The sequence below is a fragment of the Anastrepha obliqua genome, chromosome 5, assembly GCF_027943255.1.
Source record: "Anastrepha obliqua isolate idAnaObli1 chromosome 5, idAnaObli1_1.0, whole genome shotgun sequence".
Taxonomy (NCBI): domain Eukaryota; kingdom Metazoa; phylum Arthropoda; class Insecta; order Diptera; family Tephritidae; genus Anastrepha; species Anastrepha obliqua.
In genome coordinates this window covers 65,135,400-65,159,021 of record NC_072896.1, presented here as the reverse complement: position 1 = coordinate 65,159,021, position 23,622 = coordinate 65,135,400, and the positions used below count along the sequence as shown (strand labels likewise).

The 23,622-nt window shown below is 35.8% G+C and overlaps 1 protein-coding gene across 1 annotated transcript in view; it reads left to right on the top strand.

Moving 5' to 3' along the window:
• LOC129248806 (uncharacterized) overlaps positions 1–15,565 on the top strand; it is a 40,470-nt gene extending 24,905 nt beyond the window's left edge. Inside the window, exon 3 of the mRNA XM_054888420.1 lies at positions 15,547–15,565. Coding sequence (XP_054744395.1) covers positions 15,547–15,550 — 4 coding nt within the window. The 3' untranslated portion in view covers positions 15,551–15,565. The remainder of the gene's footprint in view (positions 1–15,546) is intronic.
• Positions 15,566–23,622: the final 8,057 nt, after the last annotated feature.

The following is a 23,622-nucleotide window of genomic DNA, read 5'->3' as shown; positions in this document are numbered from 1 at the left end:
GGGCTACTTCTTTGCAGGGAAATTTACCGCGTGACGAATCTGACTCTACCTGCTAAAACGGCTGTAGAATCAAAAATACTGACAGTATATTTAAAAAAAATCGGGATCCTTAAGCGAAATGTTTGTAATAGCGAACTGAGTAGCGAAGTGAATCGCAAAACATGAAATTATATACATACTAAATACAACTGAACCATACAAATGTTTTGCTAGCTCACATTTTTTCCGTATGACGTTTCTACTGTCTTAGTTTTAATTTTTCTGATTATCTTTTGTGCAAGTAAATGAACGCCTGTTGTTCTCCGGCAAATCCGGCAAATCTCCCATGGGATTTCTCCACCGGAAAGCTTTGTGAGATTAAATATAAAATTTGACTGAAAGATTTAAAACTCGTTGCAGTTTTTCGGACAAGTTGCTAGTATCTGAACTTTCGAAGTTTTCACCTAGGCCCTGGTACTTAAATGCGTACAGATTAGCACCAGCTTGTAAGATGTGAAGAACGAGGATGTTTTTCAATGTAGGTTTTTCCTTCGACATGTTTTTTTTGAAAGCGAAAAATGTGATAAATATATAAATATAATGTTTTATTTATACCATATTCTGTAAATTCTGCGATAACATAAATATTATAACGTTTTTCTATGTATTTAATAAACTATTTTCCTATATCTATCACTTGGATAGTTTATGTTCGCAGTTTGACCTATAACCCTTGTGACACGTATAGTATACACGGAGACCTCCAGAGTTTAAATTTCTTCTTTCAAAAGGAAACACCCAAATATTATATGAAGAAGAGACTGAATTTCGAAATTTGCTTTGCAAAATGTTTTCTAATAGGGGCGGGTTGATGTTGAATTGCTGTGGCGTCTATGTTGTTTTGGTGGAGTCTGTAATATCTGTCACTGATCCGAAATCACTATTATAACTAAAAGATTGAACAGTACGTAAAAATAATTCTACTTTTTTGTCAACATGACTGTTCGTTACTAGCGCGCGCTGCGACCCTTTTTCGGTAAACGCGGTGGCCGTTCATAGTTGACGCTTCAAAGCTTGGTGCTGTGAAGGTGTGCAGGAGAACCGAGTCAGGCATTTCCTTTACGTGCACAAAAACTGGACCTTCCGCATACTTCAACTTACCGAGTTTTGCTTCGGAACTTGGGATTGCACTCGTAAAAGATATGACTGGCCAAGTTCGGCCTCAACAACGTGGTGATGACCACAGACATCGTCGTGTGTTCACAGGCTGCGCTTCGAAGCATTGATAATAGGGCCCCAATTTTGCCCGGAAAATCATCTTTAGGCTATACTAATAAGCAAAGTCTCTATATATGTGATGTCTTCAACCCACACGAGATTCACCAGGTGCCAAGTCTTCCATAGAAATTTATTGATTGGTGCGTATTTTGCAGCGGTGGCGTCATGAGTCCGCACTTCTTCGAAAACGATGTTGGTGAGACCGTCAGCATCAACTGTGAGCGCTGCAGATTCATACTAATCAATTTTTTTCTCCAAATCGAACGAAATGAACTTGGACCATATATAGTTCCAGCAGAACAGCGTCAGATCTTCAGCATGAACAATTTGAGGGTATGGGTATTTCGTGGCCTGAATTGCGCTCGCTTTACTTTTCTTGTTGAGTTTTCTGAAGTCGCAAGTCCATGTATGCTCTCAAAGTCGACATACCCCAGACCATTGCTGTAATTCATCCCGGTACTTGCAGCAGAGTTGTTGAAAATAAATATAAATTGAATAAATAGCAAAATTTTTTGCTTTTGTATTTATAGCTTAGTAATCATTACTCTAATTCAAATTTGCTACTTTTTTAGTACGGAACTAGTGATTACCTATTGAATTTAGGACCATGACTTGTTCGCAATCCTCAATTGTTTTGCATTAATTTTCGGTTTAATTTTAATATTTAATATATAATATAATATCCAACAACATTCTACTTGAATTCGTAGATTTATGTAGTAATTCATATTTCATTGTTACTCAAAAGTTTATTGAATTTCAAACTCCACATCATACCTATAGCACGCACCGAACGCCATCAGATGGTGTAACCAATGCATGAGGTCTCCTAATCATAGCAAGCAAAAATGGTGTTTTTATCTTTTTACCTTTCAGTCACATCCTGCGCAAATTCCTTGGTAATTGCTGAAATACGGCTGAACCAGAAATTTGCCACACTATTTCAGGCTGATTTGCAGGGTATGTATACGTTGGTAGATGCACTTAGTGTGTTAATTATATATACATGTACAAGGCGAAGAGAGTGTGCCCATGTGCAAAAAGATATAAGATCGCTACACAAAGTATTGTATGGCTTCTTGTAATCAAACATCCTTTGTTTCACTGCAATTTAGGGTTCTCTAAATCCGCACCTTTGGGAAAACAAATACATTGATAAGTTTTTACACTCACTCATCTATGTATATGTAAGCGTTATATATTTCGCTTTTGAATTATACAATATATTCTTATTTTCACCACTTTCGCAGAACTTTTTTGGTTCCCTCGTTTTTCGTCCACTATTTTGTATTATCCTGCAGTATAAATTTTACTAGGGTGGAAATCAATTAATATCCCAACTGAATTTAATAACATTTTTTGCATGTCATAGGGTGTTAAAAACAAATGTAAACATCGGTTCGAACTAACGGTTTTGGAGATATGGAAAGTTATCCTTTTTTTAATTCCTGTGGTTCTTGACATGTTCTTCAAGTCTTTCATTCACCATAATAATATATAAAAATTAATAAAAAGAATTTTAAGGACATTCGCGAATTTTTGTTTTACTTTCATAAAGTGTAAGAGATTCCCAAATGGCGGCTGCAATCTTGAGAGCATCCCAATGTGATGAAAACGCAAAAGCTTTGCAGTCGTTTTTTCTAAAAAACTCCTCCAAGAGGTACATAATTTAAAAGATAGTCAAAACCTACAGTCGGATCTCGATGCCTTTTAAAATTGGTGCTCATCAAACCATCAAAAATTAACATGAATTTTGGGCCACTTTAATTCTGCACGCCGTTCTTAAAATTTAGTGGACTACAAAACTCCATACCCTTTTTTAAATTTTGTTTTTTTTTGCGTTATATGGTTGGTTTGTTATGGTATAAATTATATTTACAAAATAGAAAATAAAAAAAAAAATACAACCAAAAATGAATAAGTAAAACTTTGCAATATGTCGCTCTGCTATTATAGTTCCCTATTTTAAGCTACCCTCTCTAAATGGGATCAAATCAGGAAGGCTGTAACATCCTGCATGACTTCAAAGAAGTTATGAGTATAAAATAGGCAGTCTGAGTAGATACAAATTTGTGTGAGACGACTGAGCTTTTTTATGAGGTTACTGTTTGTTTGGTCACCTGCGCTCAACAAGAATACATCTAGGAGCCGAATAAAACGGTCGTATTCTATATTCATCACGGTGACTCTGTCTTCCACCTCTACAAAGGGCCTAAAATTTTTATTAAACCTTCTTTATGTGGACTTTTATGAGCAACTTCAGGTAAATTGCACAACTCCACTGCAGACGAACTAGCGGGCAAAATAAAAGAATCACGAATATTCGTGGTACAATTCGCTCAGATGTAAGCATTTCACAATATTTCTGTATTAGTTTAGTTCAAAGAAGCAAATGGCAGATGGGTTACGGAATCTACCTGCTAAATAATAAGGCATAGAACAAGTTCTATTCTTGGTCGTTCATTACAGGGATAGCTTAAGAGTTGATGTAACTTAGGACACTGTCTGAGGTATATGTATAAACGATAAGAAGATGGACTTCCCATACATCAGTTTCTTTACACTTTAAAACATCTGTATCATGTTTTACATTACGGCAGTGTCCGCATATATTGGTGGCAGGGAATTGTAAGGCAGACAAATTAGCGAGGGTGGGAACTACAACTCGACACCCTCTTGGTATGGAGATTGGTATACTCCTCTCAACCTATAACTGCGTAGTGTAAGCAACACGAAATGGGTTAGTAGTTTGACATGTAACGCTACAAAAAGAATGTGGCCAAGGAAGAGCGTCTCTGTGTTAGTTGTTGTGATCACACAGGCCACTGTCTCCTAGGTCGACACGCGCAAAAACTGACTGTAACTCATTTCGACTTCTGAAACAACTGCAAGCATGAGGAGGAGGAAGAGTCTCTAAAACGTCTCTTCTGTCTCTGTCCTGCGTGGGATGCAACTAGGTTTATATACTTTGACTTATCATTTTTAAATGATACTAGTAACCTTAGGGATATAAGTGTTAGCCAGGTCAATGGGTTTGCACTTAAAACAGATGGTTTAACAAAGAGTAGCAGGTAAACTGCTACTGTGATATCACAATGGATCGGCAACGGTCTAAGTGAGTTGGTTTAAATGCTGACTGCCACTTCTACCTACCTACCTATGCCAAACAGTTCTGCTCTGGACAAAATGTGACACTTTGTGACAAGATGTGATGCTTTGATAAATACTTCTTCGAGTGCTCAGCTTACCTTTATTAAGCAATTGTTCACAACCTTTCGCTTACTAAAAATCACTATATTTTAACTCGAATTCCTATTAGAGCTGCATAAAACTAAAATTACTTCCAATGCTCTTCCAAAAAGCCTAAATAAATACAAAGATTAATTGAATTAAATATACTAAAGTTATATTATATTATAAATTACACAACATACATACAGTGGCCGACAGAAGTCTACATACACCCCTCCCTTTCGTTGTTTACAAAGTACACTTTGCTTAAAATGTGTTTATCCAATTTCATTTGAAATCTTTTTCTAATCGACTTAACTAAAACAAATCCATTCTTTAAAATAAAATAACACAGTTATGCTAAAAAAACGCAAAAACAGCGTTGACAAAAATGTATACAGACCCGGTTTCCTAGCTTGTACTCTGATATCCTATGTTATGATACCGTTTGTCTATTTATTTCCTTTCCTTATGTTTGTTGCTTTGCTAATATTGATTTTAGTTGCAATTTGACGTAAGAAATTTAGTTATTCAGCTCAAGAAAGAAAAAAAATCATATGGCGAAATTTCAAAAATTCAAACTTAAGTCGTGCAACAGTCCAGACCATTGTAAAAAACTTTAAAAATAGTGGTTCCACCGAAAATAAGGCGCGCAGAGACGTCAGTTTGATTCTAAAAGAAGTGGACAAAAATCTAAAAGTTTCTGCTCCGGAATTGGCCGAGGATATAGCAAGCTCATCCAACAAGTGTGTTCATCCAAGAACAATTCAAAGAGCTCTGAACAAAAACGGCTTTCATAGTAGAACACCACGAAAAAAGGCTCTTATTGCTGAAAAAACCGTAAACTTCGCCTGGAGTTCGCCAAAGCACACAGGGGAAAAGGGGATGGATTTTTGGCAAACAGTTTTGTTTACATATGAGTCGAAGTTTAATATATTTGGTAGCGACGGAAGAGCAAAAGTGTGGAGGAAAAAAAAATACTGCACCGAGTCCGAAGAATTTGGTATCAACAGTGAAACATGGTGGCGGCAATGTAATGGGGAGCTGTTGCTGCATCTGGAGTTGGAAGATTAGTATTTATTGAAGGTAATATGGATCGTTATAAATACAAATCACTATTGGAAGTCAATCTGATATCTTCGGTGGATGATTTGAAGCTTGGTCCAGGTTGGGTATTTCAACAGGATAACGATCCAAAGCACACATTGTGAAGGATTGGCTGCTTTACCATGCTCCAAGGCAATTAAATACACCACCGCAAAGACCAGATTGGAATATTATTGAACATATCGAGGAAATTTTAGATCGAAAAATTAGAAAAAATCCGATTTCAAGCGGTTCAGTACTCAAAGAACGACTAATAGAAGCTTGAAACAATATCACTTCTGCAGAGCTAACAAATTTAGTCACCTCGATGCCACGACGACTTCAAGCTGTAATTGATGCTAATGGTGGACCAACTAAATACTAAGAAGCAATATTACACATTAGGAGGAGCTCGGCCAAATACCCAAAAAGGATATACGCGCCAATTATATATGTATAGGTATACATATACAATATTACTTAGAGTTAAGTGAAGTTTTTCACACTGGAGTAAGATATTTGTATATGTAGACTTTGGTTTTAGGTTTTTTGCCATAGCTATGCTATTTTATGTTAATGTATGGATTTTTTTTAAGTTTATAATGATTAGAAAAAGATTTAAAATAAAACTGTGTAAACACATTTTTCAGGAAAGTTTTTGAAAGTGTATGTAGACTTTTGTCGGTCACTGTATATCTGGAAGTATGCAATTAAATTTTATTTGCTTCCCTGGAGCCTTTTGTCCTTACATACATATTCAGGGTGAACGATATGAAGTGTTACCAACTTCACACTGCTTGTATCTGTAAAACAGCTCCTGACATCAACGTCAAAATTGTTCTAATGACAGTTCAAAATATTGTTTATAAGTCATCAAAAGCATTTGCGTCTCAGTTTTGTTGAATTTGTTTTTTCTGTGATAGAATTCAACGTAATAGTGTGATTGCGTTATATATCGCTGGAAAATCACAACCAGCAGCCATTGTTCGTGAGCTCAGTCACCTCAAAGTGAATAAAATGTTTGTGTATCGCGCTATAAAACGTTACAATGACACTGGTAGCATTGCAAAACTCTATGGAGGTGGACCAAAAAAAACCGCAGCAACGCCAGAAATGATTCAGAAAGTGAAGGCTCGACTTGAACGAAATCCACGTCGAAGTGAAGAAAAATGGCCAAAGAACTGAAAATATCGCAAGACAGCATTCGACGCATATTGAAAAATGAGCTCAAGGCCAAGGCTTACAAGTTCCAAAAACACACGATCTTTCACCCCAGCAAAAAACTAATTTCACACAAAAAAGTTATGGTGTTATCGTTCACTCTGTATATGTAGCCAAGTACATATAATATATACTCATACATATCGTAGTACGTCAATCGGTTGTCCCTGCCATCATCGTTCTGTTTTTCCAATTTTTAATACGAAACGAGCAAAATGTTATCACAAATACATACAACAACTTAGATATAAGCGCAATAATGTCACTGTTTGGGTTTTATTGCATCTTTCAGTGTTGTTTTGCATGCTAAATACAATTTCTCATTTCGTACAAATTGTCAGTGTGATGACAAAAGACGAGAAAGATGACAAAAACGAATAAAACGGCGACAATATCATTTCATTGCCCTCTCGAGTGGTGCAGTACTTATGCTAATGTTAATGTTGTTTTGGTCTCATTTGCATTACTTTTTTGTGTGACACTTTATATCATAGTTTTCCTTGAGTCAAAAAAAAATTGAACAAAGGAATAGATGGGTTGTCGAATTGTGCTGTTGGATTGTATCTGTATGCGCCGAGCGTGTGGCACTCACACCCAGGCGCTCTCTCAAAATTGTACTAAACTTTTTATTTGCCTTGAACTTTTCTGCCGTTGCTTCTCTTAGACTTTTTGCCTTTTGCTCTTATGTGAATTATTTCGTTTCATTTTAATTTCCTTTTCTTCGGCCCAACTAATGTGAATGGCAAAGCAAGCAAGAATTTAAGAAAATTTAGTAAAGGGCTGATTTCGTAGCTTGAGGGAAAGCCATAAATGTCACTGCCAAAAATAAACAATGCTTCTCGACAAAGCATTGGCACCAAATTTTAAATAAATCATTCCTTCTAAAATAATTTTCAGTTAATTCACGTTAGGGTAGTGGCAATCAAGGGAAAATCGCCTTGTTGAAGAGAAACAAATACTGTAAAAGCATGCCATTAGGAATACAACTATAGTTTTAGTGAAAAACTGAGAACTTCTTTTAATGTTTTTATAGTTTTATTTAAACGTACATCATTTGCAGCGCGAGTAAAATGACTTGAAAAATTTTGTTTACATATGAATTTAAATCTAAACTTACTTTTGTAGAAATTTCCAATTAGTTAAAGCTTGCGTGAAGCGTGATTTGCTGCAGCAGTGGTAAAACCGGTTTCGCCGGTTTCAGAGTGCACTATGGTCAAATTCTCATAAATGTATGAACGTTGTTGACTAAGATATTGGCGATGTGATTTTTGCATTTAAAAGTGCAATCATTCAGACTTAGATGTATCCAGGCGCACAATCAGAATTTTTTTCTTCATGGGGGATTTTCTTTAAAATACTCTCAATGCCCTAAAAGTCAGTAAGAATAATGAAATAAAAAACATTTTTTAATGACTATAATTAAATCCAAATCGCAATGGAAAAAGTAAAGGCATTTAATCGCGTGAAAATAGTTTAATTTCGACTCTTCGCTTGTTTTCAATTTTTTTTTTTATCTTTCCACAGTGGAAGTTAAGTCTCTATATATACGAGTATAAAGATGTGCTGCCCTAATCAACCGCTCTTGTGGCATCGTACTTCTTAAATACATTTCCTCTCACTTGATTAAGGTGAAATATTTTCCATTTCTTTTTCGGTAAAATCTCTTTTCAGAGTACAGTCCAATCGTGATAGTCCGACACATACGGGACCGACTCGTTGCCGGATTATCAAATATTCCAGACTACCGAAGGTTCCATTTAATGACACGAAAAGACAGATAAAAATTACATCAACACCGTCAGAAATCGCGAGAGAACTGGCGTCGTTCAAATTTAATGACAAATACGTTGTGACCGGGAAACAAAACACAATCCCCCTCTGCTGCTCTGCTACGACTGATCAAAATAAAATAATGCCAATTGCATCCATAGACGTTATGAGGTTGTCGGATTACCGAACGTGTCGGATTAAGAAATGTCGGACTATCACGATTGTACTGTAGTCGGAAAACAAAAACATAAGGTGAAGTCCAAAATAAACAATACTGGCGCCTTAAAAATGTTTTTGATGGCACCATCTTTAAAATGAGTTAGTGCGTTGGAAGTTACATCCCTGGCTAACTTGAAAACTTGATGACATTCGATCCACTGAATTGAAGCGAAGTTATTGCGTCTAAAGTGTCAGTATGTTTGTATCATCGGTACAAAAATGAGTTTCTAACAAAGAGTTAATAGCAAATTTTGTTGTAAAATCGGTAAAACGTTTACCGAAACATTTGAATTGATGAAAAAAGTTTATAACGATGATTGTCTATATCGTGCCAGAGTTCATGAGTGGTTTACACGTTTCAGAGATGGTAGTGAGGACATAAATCAACATACGGGTCGCACAAAATCAGTAATCACCGAAAACTCCATTGTTCATAAATTTATCAAAAATGAACCAAAATCATCATTCATGGAATCGGAGTTGAATATCTCTAAAACATCGATTTATCGCATTTTAACTGATCATTTGGGCTTACGAAAGGTATGTGCACGTTTCATTCCGCACAAGTTAACGGAGGACCAAAAATTGCTCAACATTCGAAAGACCTCATTAAAGAGGCAAGGAAAGACGAGAACTTCTTTTACAACATTGTAACTGGTAATGAAACGTGGTGTTTCCAACATGAACCTGAAGCTAAGAGTCAAAGTGCTGAATGGAAGGCCCCAGACGAGCCACCACCCAAAATAACGCTTTTGGTGAAGTCAAAAATCAAGTCAATGCTCATTTGTTTTTACGAATTGTCCACAAGGAGTTCATGCCAACGGCCCAAACCGTGAATGCAATTTTCTATCTTGGCGTTTTTAAGCGTTTGTTGCATCGCATTCGTCGAATGCGCCCTGAATACTGCGAAGGAAGAAGCTGGCGCTTATTTCTTGATATTGCACCATCTTATCGATCCACTGCTGTGACTACAAATCGTATTTTAACCATTAATCGCCTGATATGGCACCCAGTGACTTTTACCTATTCGGAAAATTGCATTTGGCCATGAAAGGAAAATGTTTTGCGTCCGTAGAGGCCATCCAAAAGGCTTATACCAAGATCCTGCAGGACATTCCGGAAACACTCTTTCAAAAAGATTTTACATCGCGCAAAACAGTGTATCGAGGCCAAAGGGGACTATTTTGAAAAAATAAACTGGAAGTTATCAGAACAAACCTCCTGTCGTTTCTATTATAGTTCAGTCTTGGTTATTTTGGATTACACCTCGTAGTTTTTAATATCAAAATAGAGTTATCAAATTATTTCTTTAAGGAAAATGATTGCTAAAAAATTGGATGCACTCTATTATTTCTATTTGTCGTGCTGCTGTCGTCAGTTAATTCGCGTCGTTTACTTTCTTTTGGAAGCTGTCGCTTCATCAGTTCACATTCTTTGAAATTTCTCCAGAAATAAGGTTTCGTTCAAAAATAAATGTTTGACAAAACATAATTTTTTTATCAAAAACTAAACTAAACAGAATGAAAACTGCATGCGAAATTATAGAGCTACGCCAGGCGAAATCTGCTCACGGGCATTCTCACAATCTATTGCAGATTGTTCAGTCATCTGCACAGAATTGGGATATGATCCACTGGCTCTTGTCGTTTCTGCGACCAATCCTCGATACACCTTTTCCTTGAAAGCAGCGCTATAGCGCGGGTAAGGTTAAAACATCTCGGCCAATTGCAGCCAGAAGAAAGAGATATACGCTCAGCCCAAGGGAACTGGGCTTGGATGAGGTACTGTTGTGATGAGTAGAGGGCACAAAAGACCTTGAGATTGCAGTGCAAACCTGAAGTTTAATCTATCTATATATCTATAAATAACATTAGTAATAGAGTTGGAGCTTGCGCAGCTTATCATCTTCCTACATTGAGTACATTTTTCTTTAAACCTGTAGTTGCAGCATCTAGAGAAACAAACGTGATCATATTTTCGATTGTGAAGTCTAGTGCCCGCCGGAGTTGAAGACCGACTACCGAGAGAAGAGAGAAAGTCCGAGTCATTCGAAAGAATTGAAGCTCGAAGACGAACGCATTACAAATGATTCTGATAGCTAAACATACTAAAATCCTGCACAAAAATCGTAATCTTAGTGTAGTGATATTTCGTTGCAAACATTCATCCGTCAAATGACCTGAATGGCCGCACTGTTATCGGTTTTGACTTTCACTCCCATATACATACATTCATATACATATATAAGCATTTAAATCAAACAAACACATGCTAAATTTAACGCTGAGTTCCTAAACATTCCAATATAAGCGTCTGACAGTTGTTCGTAAACACAAAACTCAAGTTTATGGTGCAATGTGGACGTCACTTAAATGTCTAGAAAGTTCTTGTCGTGTTAAAGCAGGGATTATAGTTTTTAAAAATAGCGGTTAATTTTACAAACAAGTTCAGACAACTATACTGGCTGTTGGCTAAAAATTCAAAACTATTTTGTAAAAGTTTTACGTACAAGTTAAGATTACTTTTTTAACAAAAAGCAAACAAATAGAAAATAAGAAAAACTTACTTTTTTTTAAGACTATTTTAATCAAGTAGTTCTATTGCGTAAAAATTTCGTAAATTTTTAGACATTTTTTTTTATAGAATAGCTTTTATTGCGCAAAACTTGTTCTTACATTTTAAGATTATTATTATAATATTTATGGCAAAAAACAAATAAATAGAAAATAAAATAACAAATTACTTAATTTTATAAAGAAATATTTTTATCAAATAGCTTTTATTGCGTAAACATTTTACTTCTTGTTTTTAATTATTTTAAAAAAAGTATATAATTTCATATTTATAACGGACTTAACTAAGGACTAAGTAGAATGAGCAAAAGATAAATCAAACAAACAAATCCCAAAAAAGAAGCACATAAATAGAGAAAAAAATTGTAAGATTTTATTGCGTCAAATTTTTACTTATATTAGAATTAGACTTAAAATTAGAAAAATTGTCAATCAGTTACCAGCCATCAGATTTGTATTTTGATGCAACTTTTAGTAACTTTGATTGGTGGACGAAGTTACAGTATTTGTTTTCCACAGGTTGACAAATTCACTTATGAACGAGACAGGTGGACTTATCATTTCTGTCAAGAATAATTGTCAGTTACTCTTCTGACTCTGAATCGAACATATAGCTTCTTATAGGAGTACGAGCACTTAGCTATTGATCATGTGGTCTGCAGGTTCAAATATCCGCATAATGATTTCCGCAAAAGCTCCTATTAAGAGGAGGAGATAGAATCAATTCAGCACTTCCTGCGCATTCCCACTTTGAAGAATGTGTTTCAACTTTATGGGAGACCAGAAGTTGTGTTATGAAGGGTATACAAAACTTCTTCTGTACTATCCCATTTTTTTATGCTGCACAAAAGTATAATTTTGAAGATACAAATGCCTATGACTGGATTTTAAGAATAAAAAGATTTTAACATTTTTGCACCTATTCAAATTTGTCCTCAAAACTCCAATAACATTGGAATTAACATTAATAGAATTGATAGATTCATAGCAACTTTTGCAACATACATTTTGTGTTCTCCTATTTTTCTCATACCCATACACCAATGTTTGGAAATGACATTTTCGAATTTTTATTATAATAAATCCATTTAAGAATTGTATTTTTGTAATAAAATTATAGTTAGTGTTTTGAAATAGCACGAGATGAGACAGACCTCCATTTGTCTTGTGCTTTTTTTAGAAAGAAATGGTGCAGTTTCCCTTTAACAACGGTCAAGGGGACACCGATGATTGAGAAAGGGACAACTGAAACCGGTTCTGTCGACCCCTTCCTGGCAAGCTTATCGACAATTTCATTTCCCTCTATATTCTATAAGGGAAATGTTTCCTGCACGTTCGAGACGTTTGAGTTCCTCCTTACAGAAGTTTACCAAAAGAGAGCTGCAATACGGCGACGACAGGGCCTTGACCCCAGCTTGACTATCGGAAAAATATTAATGTCTCCCTCCCAACAGCGATTCCTAAGCATTTTGAATGATTGCAGGATCGCGAATACCTCTGCTTGAAAAACGTTGTTCCGGCACTTTAAAGGAGACCGAAATATTGGCTGATTTCGAGAAAACCTCCGGTATCTTGAAAGTTCCTTATTTGATAACATTTATTGAAGACTCTCCTGACCTTCTTCAAGTCGGTCAGCGTCTTACTCCACCAGGGAAAAGTCTTTCTTGCTAAAGGATACTTTAAAGACAGCCTGATAGGACCTCTCTAAGTGTCTAACTTGCATGTACAGTTGTTCCCTAGTGGTAGTCAAAAACTTACTCTTGTTCAACTTCTTGCTGAAAAAGAGACCAATCAGTTCTTTTAGGGTTCTTACGGGGTAGGAAGGTTTCCCGAACGAAATTGATTTCGAAAAGGATCAGTCTGTCAATAAAATTGTACTCATTTCAATTCTTGTAAATAATTAATACCTTCATTTGTATAAATACATATAAAAATACAAATAATTGCAGCCAGTTTATGGCTTACATTTACAGAAATTAAATTAAAATTAAAATAACACAGTTTGTCAATCAAAAGTCTTTAAACCTTGGTAGCGTTTTCTAAAATATTTTCATAGCTAATTGTTTTTTGTATTCGAATATTTGCTACGAAAACATGGCTTTGGATAAATAAAATATTTTCTTTATATAAAGAAAAAACGAAATGCAACAAAAAATGCTTATAATTTTATTAAGCTTAATAAAATATTTACGATACAAAAATTATGCTGCAATCGAACTCAAGTACTTTCTTTAGTGATACTGTATCGAAAAACCCAATCCCGTCATACACTCGATAACCTCTTTGTTTGAGTTTGTTCATTTCCTTCGACCTACATATTTGCCCAATAAAATGTGTAAGTGAACGCTTCAACGTTGGGTTTTGAACGCGAAACACAGTAATCCGTACATTTATGGCAGCATCAACAAATGTTTTTATGTTCCACAATAAGGTAAAAAAAAACAAATTTGTGAAGAGGTCATTAGCAAAATAGTTCTATCTTTTTTGAGATATTGATGAACTTCACTATTTCCTCCATCTTTCTAAAGTTCGAGCTTACTTGCTGATATCAAAAACCTTTAATTATGAAAAAATCTGTACTAAAATACATTAATAAATGCTTTGTGCCATAAAAAAATACAGTTTGGATATGGTTGTTTACACCCTAACGATAACAAGGCTGGGTTAACATTTCATGTTTCTTGCAATTGATCCCAAATTTTATATATACCTTGGTTATTTTAAATGGAGTTAAGGATTCATTTCCCTCTTGCTCTTTCCCATGAAAATTAGTTGGTTCAATCGAAGCATTTTGGATTCATTTCCCTCTTGCTCTTTCCCACGAAAATTATTTGGACCAATCGAAGCATTTTGCGACTTAAGATGGGCTAATTTTACAATGGGTGTAGTAATGTTTCTATTACAATCCGATTTACCATAGTGACTAAGTTATATTTACATTTGTATGTAAGATACATCTTAACTACATCCAAGTTTCTAGCTATGTTGTACTTCTGTAAGACTATATGTTACTGGCCGACTTATAACAGCGGCGGAAAACAAAGGTCTCTTGTAAATGATCACTGCAATGACGTAATCAAGTTTGGCATTGTGCTAATTTTCATTAAATTTGAGCATTTGTCGTCCAATATGCCACGAAAAGCCTGTTTATATGTATCTACACTTATATCGGTATGTTAAAAGGGATATTTATGATTTTGCGAAACTGCTGTGGCGCCTACAGATTTGCCACCCACGGGACTTGTCGCCAAAGTTCCTATTTATTTACGCTAATGGACGCCCACACACACCTCAATGCAAAAAATACATAAGTAAATGGTAAATTTCGTATAAGTATATATTATACATACATACATATACCCATAGTTAGTTGCCAAGCAAAGCCTTTTCTCCTCATTGCGGGGTAACATCACATATAGTAGTCCGAATGTGAGCATGTTTGTGTGTTCTTATTGTGGGCTTTATTAAAATAGCTAAATCAGTTAAATGGCTTGATACTGTGTGTCAAATAACTCCACTCGCCGAACCCGCTTAGAATATTATTACTCTAATACATATAATTTCAGCCATATGGTTTGTCTGTGTACTCATCGACTCTGCAGGTAAACTGAAATGATTGGCATAAATTGGAATATTCCAACGCTGAATGATTAACTATTTATGGTATGAAGATAACTGTCAATAATAAATATTTATGTTGGTGGGAGAGTTTTACAACTTAATTTGATCATAGCCACTGCGTGACTGAAAAAATGAGTAAATATAGTCGAAACTCATAGTTTTGAAAAAAGGCTAACTCCTACACCTTTTATTTGCTTGCATAATTGCATAGGCATTGTAAATTGTATTCCTGCCATAAAAAAGTTCTTCATAAAAAATATCTTCCATTAAAATAGGTCCTTAAATTTGTAGGACAACGTCAAGACGTAGGCCCTAAATAGGAGCTCGTCCATACACCCAAAAAGGCTGTATAATTGCTTAGCATAAATATGTATTAAAATCCTACTGGGACCTTTTGAATTATAATTAAATAGCTTCAACTTTAAAAATTTCATATAAGTATAAATTCAATTTAATTTTTCCTTTTATTTGAATTATAACCAAAGCCTTAATCCTTGAGTTATTTAATTTATTTTCAACTCAAGTAAACTTGCACTAATTAACTTTTCCTTTTCTTTTCTATTTTCAGGTAAGTGTTTTCTCGACAACTACAACTTGAAGTGTTTTTGCTTGCATATCCATGCACATACATACATATATCCATATATAAACTCAAATTCCATATGTGCACATGTAAGTTATTCTATTTGACCTTCCACCTGCAGTGCTTGAGTACTAGAAGCCCTTACACACATATTTAATTGCTAAAAAGCTTCTTCTCGCTGTTGTAAAATCATTAAAACTACCATACATACGAAAAAACATACCCAGCCCAGACACGCACGTTTGTATGTGTCATCAGTGGTGCAGTTTCACAAGGTGTTTCATTTCCTTTATTTACCTGTATTTCATACATTACCCTGCGTATATACATACATATTACGCGCATGAATTCTCATGCACTTGTGGTCTTTACGTTTTTAGTTGGATGCTCATACATATGTTCTGCGTCCTATCATCTGCTCTAATCTGTATGTCTTTTGAGGAAAACTTTGTCAATAGGGCACGCTTTAGGTTTTGATGCGTAATACTTTTTAGTGTCTTTTCCATCACGCACAGCAACCGACAAACACTTGACTGCAGCTGCTCTTGCTACGCCACGTAAGCCACTTTAGCGCAAGCATCGCTTAAGTTAGTCCGTTTATGTAGATTTATCTTCAAGAACTCCCTTGCAAAGATACTTGTACATATAAATACAGGTTGGTTCAATAAGGCCACAGATTTCTTTTATGAATAAAGCAACAAAATTTGTCGATATGATATTTTTCTATTTTATGTATCCGTTAAATACCTTTGGCAACAGAGTATGCGCGAATACAAATTTTCCATGACTTTTTGGCTTAGTTCAGGCTGTATTCATTTACATATAACACCTTACATTTCGTTCTTCAGCTGTGAAATCGTTACGGGCTTATTAACATAGACTATATTTTTCACGTAGCCCGAAGAAAGAAGTCAGTCAATTGGTGTCGAATCGAAATATCTCGGTGAACATTTGACTTCGTTGTTTCGTGAGATATCGCCTCCTGGAGCCATTGTTTCATGCGCTGTGTGGCGAGTGCTAATTTTTCTAATCCAGGCCATAAAAAGTCTGTTATCATTAGGTGATAACACCATAACAGAGTTGCAGGCATAATTAGAAAAGAATTACGATCGGATGACTGCCAGCCAAAAAATCACATTAAACTGTGGCTCTTTGCGGTCCACAGTTTTTCATAAATTTTTTTCATGAATCACCCTATATACATATATAAGAGAATAAATATGCATGCACATACTACAGTATGTTGAAGAAGAATGATATATAAAATGTGAGGTATGTTTGCCTGTACAAGGCATCCGTTTTTAAAGGAATAGAATGAGAAGGAATGGAATAAACTAACTAAAAACTTCTAATAAAATCGTCAAAGAAAAATTAATTGAATTGCTATACTTATAATTTGTAAAATTCCTCTTCTTGATTCTGTTACATTGCGGGTTGTTCGTTCATTTGACGTATCGTCGTTTTTTGTACAAATCCTGCTCTGTTATGTTGCTAATAATAGTTTAATCGTTAGCTAAAATGTATTATTCATTCCTCGGGGTCGCTGCTCAAAGCGCGCTACCTGAGAGCCAAATTTATTCTGGCTAAGATAGCTAAGAATGAATTGGCCGGTATACCACATGATCACGACGCAGGGGACATGGTCAGATATGAGGCCGTAGTTTCGGAGTACGACACCATGGCCGCTAGGAACACTTCCGACCTCCAATCATATAAAAATCCTCAAAACTAACGAGCGGCTAAGCATAATCGATCACAAGATGTGAGCGGGAGCGCTGCCAAGAAAATAAAAAAATTCTCGACTCAGGGAATTGAGGGCCCTACAACGAGAGCGGTGGTTGCGGCTGCGAGAGTTGATTATAGCGAGGTGGCCAGGGATCAGCTCCAAGTTACACTCGTTGATGCAAAATCCCATAGTGGTAGGGAGGCGCTGGCCAATTGGGGAGCAATTCAGGGACGGCTCTCAGAAATGATCGTCGAATGGCAAACCAAGGACAAGTACCTCTTCTCGACTCGGGAGACATCTACCGTGGCTGTAGGGTGATTAAGTGTGCCGATGAGTTTTCCAGGGGTTTTCTGGAGAAGTGCGTTGCTGAGGTCAGTTATTCCTGGACCTTCTCACTTAAGCTCATCCAGCTTCGAAGATCTCAAAAAGACCCAGAACCCGTATTTAGCTATCGAAGGTCAATCTGGAGGGTCCGAAGATCCCCCATTGCCTCAAGCTTCAAAACCCTGAGGTTCCTATGGCCAACTGGTCCATGATCAAGTTGGAGGAACCTCAGAAAAACAGCTCCACGGCTCTGCTGCTAATTTCTGAAGGTACTCGAGGAAGGTTGAAAAGAAAAGAGGGGATTTTTTGTTTCAATATCACTACTTGGTTTCTTAATACAACTATGCATACTAAGTTACAGTCAAATCCATTGGTTAGCAATTTGAGTTAACGCTCTACAAGTCGATCGGAAAGGAAACATCAATTGTGGAGAAAACTCAGCTTCGTGCCGGGATGAAGTTTCTCACTAAGCAACAAAAAGCACCATAGATCACTATGAGAAAAGAAATAGGTATGATCTGCGACGTCAAAAGTTGACAAAGTCGGAAAAGTTATATTTACAGATGCATGTTTAAGGTATAAGAAAATTACGAAAGTTCATGAAATATCATCTACGACCAAGTTTCACATCCTATTATACAATAATCGTCTTGGTAGGTCTAAGATCAGCACTTAATGGGTGCCGAAGTTTATGAATCTGTGTATCGTTACACTTTTAGAAAGAAAGAAAGGTGCCAAGGATGGCCATCTACCCGTTTGTCAGAGAGACCATATGGTTTCACCACATCGGGAATTAGAGGCGGAGACTTATGCACAAACATGCGGTATCAAAATGGACGTCCAGGCCTAAGTGGGCGCCTCTATATTTTTATGTACAGCGGCAACTACCGTTATCTAACCTAACTCATAAAAAGTACTTGATTTATTTCTAAGTTTTGTGCATGAGCGGTATAATGTCCTGAATGTATCCATAAGTACTGTTCAAGTCCTCTGCCAGCTCTCTGGTGATTAATTTGCGATATTGATCAACTTTTTTTTCACTTCATTGATGTTTGCATCAGTTTTTCATGCCAGTTGTAAACGAATGGTTTCTGTAGAGTCTGATTGCCGAAACAGTTACCCAATATTTCTAAAGTTTTCGTACTATCGAATTCATTTTCAACACAAAATTCAGTATAAAGTCGTTGTTGCAAATTCAAATTTTTTAAAACTGTAAAAAGTCGAAAACACGTGCAGGTGTACATTTACCCAAGGCAGCATAACTTTTGAAAACATTTTTGTGTTCTGCTTTAAAAAGTTCAGAATTCCATACTATATGACGATTTAAAGTTGACCTTTGGTGTTTAATAAAGCAATTTAGGTGATCCAGTTTTCCAAAATGGTAACGAGAAATTTGAAATTCGACACGTTCTTCTATACCATCAGGCGGACAACAAAAATTAGACGTTAGCGAGAGGTGGTCTGCTTTTAAATCGTGAATATACAAGTATTTAATACGAGTATGCGAAAAAATGAGGGAAGTGAGAATTAAAAGTCGAGCTAAATATAAAGCAATGTCGGTGGGTCAGCGTTTTTCTTTATTATTTCTTTCTTTATTATTAGACAGAGTGCACGTTAAACATACTAGTGTTGTATTAGTGGAAATTCGAAAATGGCCGTTAAGTGATTCGACTTCGAAACGTGATAGTTATACGTATTTTTATAAATTTTAGTTTGTGTATAGATATTTTTGAGCTATTTGTAAATATTAGTTTGCGTCTCATTTCTTTAAGTGCGTCCTAATTACGTGTAGGTATAACGCGTGTGTGTAGCTCAGATTTCCCATATTCAATGATGCCGACCCAGATACTTGAAGTCAGTGGTTTGTATAATCTAATCAAATGTTGGAAATGGTGTTGCCAAATACTTAAAAAATAATATTAGATGTAAAAAAGCGTTACAAAGTTTTGCCTGATTTATTTTAAGTACATATTCACATATATACACACAAATATTTATCCATTGAAAAGGTTCATGAATGAATGTCATGCAGTGCAGCCTACAATTCAATTACAGAAACGAATGCTTATTAACATAAACATTTTGAATACAGTAGTCGGTTGTTTAATAATCATATCATATCTTTACGCTGAAAAAAAAACGAAAAAAAAAAATAAAAATATTAAGATATAGGTCCAATTTCTTATTTTACATATATCAAAGTTTGTTTCATAGCATTAATAGTGAAACTAGGTTTAATTCAGGACAAACATTTATTTTCAGTGACTGTCTCAAATATTTATAGCCTCCATTCATTAATAAAATGGATATAATTATATTTCACGGGATTAGTTTATTGGCATAGATTTTACTTAAGGCACAGAAAATAATTCAACGGCTTTACGTAATTTTCGAAAATTACGATTGATTGAAAAACTGATTATTGTAATTGATTATTATACACTTGGCAGTTATCTCGTTATACCTAAGAACTAAACATCTAGGCAAAAACGCATATCATCGGGATATGTGTCAGGAAATGTCTCTGTAGGAAAATGAGAGGAACCCACGTTTACATACTTTCAGATAGTCAGGCGGCATTGAATCAACTGTAATCACCTCAAAAATGGTATATGACCGCCCGAACTTCTTAATGTGCTAGGGAACTTCAACACAGTATTATTAGATTGGGTTCCTGAAGATGAGTGATATGAGGGATATGAAATGGCTGATCATCTAGCTAGAAATGGAGCAAACATCCCTTTAATTGGCCCTGACCCTTTGTATGGACTTAAAAGGGTCACAATAATAAATTACTCAGAAAGTAGGAGTAGAAGAAATTCGTTCAACACTGGCTGATTTCTATCGGTCAGCAGCAAGCGAAACAATTTCTAACGCCGCACAGAGGAATTTCCGATAAGCTACTTTCGCTCAGCAGGGTAGGCTTAAAGCTTTTAACTGGTTACTTTACAGGCCAATGGCAGGTCTACCTCTTGCCCGTTGGAAGCTTCTTCTAGCCTTAATGCATTCTTTCCTGAAAGAATAAATACTCTCATTCCGTAAATAGGAACGTGCTTATTTGCTGTCGTCTTGCGAGACATTGGCGCATCGCAGGCTCTACGAATATCACCCATAATTTTGGTTGCCATGCCATTCGCCCGTCCCGTATATTCGCTTGTTGGCAGCATCTCTTTAAATATACCAGAATCTAAGGTGCCGGTTTTCCATCTTCGGTGCTTCAAACTTAGTTGTTGTTTTTGAAGTTTGCATTCGTTTAAGTCAATGTCACATATTATTGCTGAGTGATCACTTTGAGTATAACACTCACTAAGCGTCCATTTAGACCCTCTGCAGATGTTAGCGCTGACGAACGTGATGTCTATTATTGAACCAAAGCCATTTCTGAAGAAGGTATGTTCCCCGCCGCTGTTCAGTAAAACAATATCCAGGCATGCAAATGCTTCAAGCAGTGCTGTGCCCTTTGGTGTAGTACGCTGTGAGCCCCACTCCATAGCCCATGCACTGAAATCGCCTGCAATAATATATCGCTGTCTTAACATTGCATCCATGGCGATTTTCCCTACTATCTCCTCAAACTCGTCTAAAGGGGTGCTTGGAGGTATGTAGCAGCTATATGTAAATATATATATATTTGCCGCAAACAAAGCTTCTTTCTTTTACTACGCTCTCTAGATGTAAGGGATATCGTCCGCAGGACCATATTGCAGCCTTTTTGCAAGCGTCTTGCGTCCAGTTGGCTGACCTTTCTCTATAGGGTTCGCTCAATATGACTACATCAACCTTGAGTTCTGCAATAGTTTGCGACAAGCATGAGTTTGCGGTAGCATGATCAGTGCTTTTGGTACGTCTTCTTTCACATAATAAGCACTTTGGAGTATTTGTGCATATTTTTGCTACGTGCTCTTCTCCTCCGCATTTAAAGCACATTCCTTGGAGATCGGTTCCGCTGGTGCAATTTCTTGATATATGCCCGAATTCTAGGCATTTAAAGCAGCGTGTAGGTTGGATTTTCTGACGAATACGGCAAACTACCCAGCCAATGTGAATTTTACCCACTTCTAATAACTTTTTGGCGGCCTCAGAAGGTAGTGAAACAACTGCCGTTTGCGTACCGCCATATGCCTTCCGTATCAAGCGAACCGTGTGTGTGGGCGCGTTCGTGTGTGTGTGTGTGTTCGCATTGGAGGATCTAATGCGTTTACACAAAAGTAATAATATCGTGAACCTGACCAAATTGAAAAGTCAGAAAATGTAAGAGCTATTGATTTGATTGGCCTTGCAATATTCTTTCTTCTGTTTTAGTTTCAGAACGAATTAAGGAATATTTCATTCACAAATAATAAATAAAAATACTTAAGTAAATTCTAAGCATAATCATGCAGGGCTGAACAAATCCCAACATATTTTAAGAATACCAAAAGATAAAACATCTGTATTTGAAGAATAACAAAAGACAAACATTATTAATTAATTTAGAAAACCCTTGTTTCTCACATGGTCAATTGTATGTTCCCTGTTCCAGTGTTGGAAAACCATCAGATTTGTTTGTATATTCACCGGGTAATCAAACAAAAAACATGGTATAACATAAAGCACTACAATAAAAATAAAACAGATTGTGGTTAATAGTTATGATTCACTTGATTTACAATAAATAAAATACTTATATACGTTATATTTCATTATTCTTTATTATGCCGGTTATTAACCCTATGTTAATAATAATAATAATAAATAATTAATTATCTCTATGTTTTGTCATTGAAGCACCCACTTTATAAATATTTGTCACCTTTAGGTTCCCACTATCCCTTTAGATTATTTTTTAATTAGGTTTGAACCTTAAGTTCCCCTCTTAGTTTGAAGCCCTCTGGCAGACATCCCAGTCGGGGTTTTTAGTGGGTTCCAAAAGGGTGGCCAAATTTCGAGGAAGCGAAGGTACTTAGGTCACTCGAGCTGACCCTTTTCTTTAATTCTCCTGAACAGAACCGCCACCACGATGATAGGGCGGTATGTGAGGGTCAGCAGAGTAAAAACGTCTTAAGGTCGACTTATAAACTGCCACATTCAAAATCTATTTGACAGAACGAAGTCTGTCGGATCCGCTAGTTTTATTAAAATATGGTTTTCATTGCTCTTAAATGACACTTCCTGTTCTTTAGCGTAATCGGCTAGTAATATAATTACATAAATTATATTTTAACGATGAAAATTAAAGCTAAGAATTTTTTAAAAATTAATATTTATTTTCGTTATGAATCATAATCATTGGAGTGTTGCAATTTAAATACTGATATCAGTAAGAATGTACATATGTATAAAATTTGTTATGTGCTTCATTTCCTTGAATTCCTTCAAGCAATTCGGCGTGTGAATTATCGTTGATTTCAATGAGAGAATTGATGGCTTTGGGTCTTGCATGAGTGCCAAAAAAAGCAGTTAACTATATTGTATTTATTATTTATTTATTTGATTTATTATGCAAATATATGGCTGGTGTCACTGGTTTTAATGTCCTCAGCCTGCCTCTTAGTGCTGCATATATATGTAAGTAAATACATACCATTTGCTAGGGTGCTACTTATTGCCTAGACATATTTAATATTGTCATTAACTCATTTCTACATTAACTGTTATAAACGAGTACATAGATTTTAGTACTTGCAAAATTATACATATACAATTTCATTATATTTTCTAAAGATCACACGATTTGGTGTGACCGTTCTCCATATAAAATATTTTCAATGAAATGTGTAATATAATAAGAATTTATAATGCGTAATTGATAAAAGTACTACGCTGATTATATATTATATATTTTGAATTTTCCAAGAAAAAATTCCCAGTTGTTCATAATAAATTCTTTGGCAAAATTACCGCCCCCGAATAAATACATATGTTAGGAACTGGTTAGTTCAGCTGCATTATGTTGGTATGCATTATTGATTAAATAACCAACTATAGGAAGTTATTTTATTTATTTAATTATTGCAATTTATAGTATTACG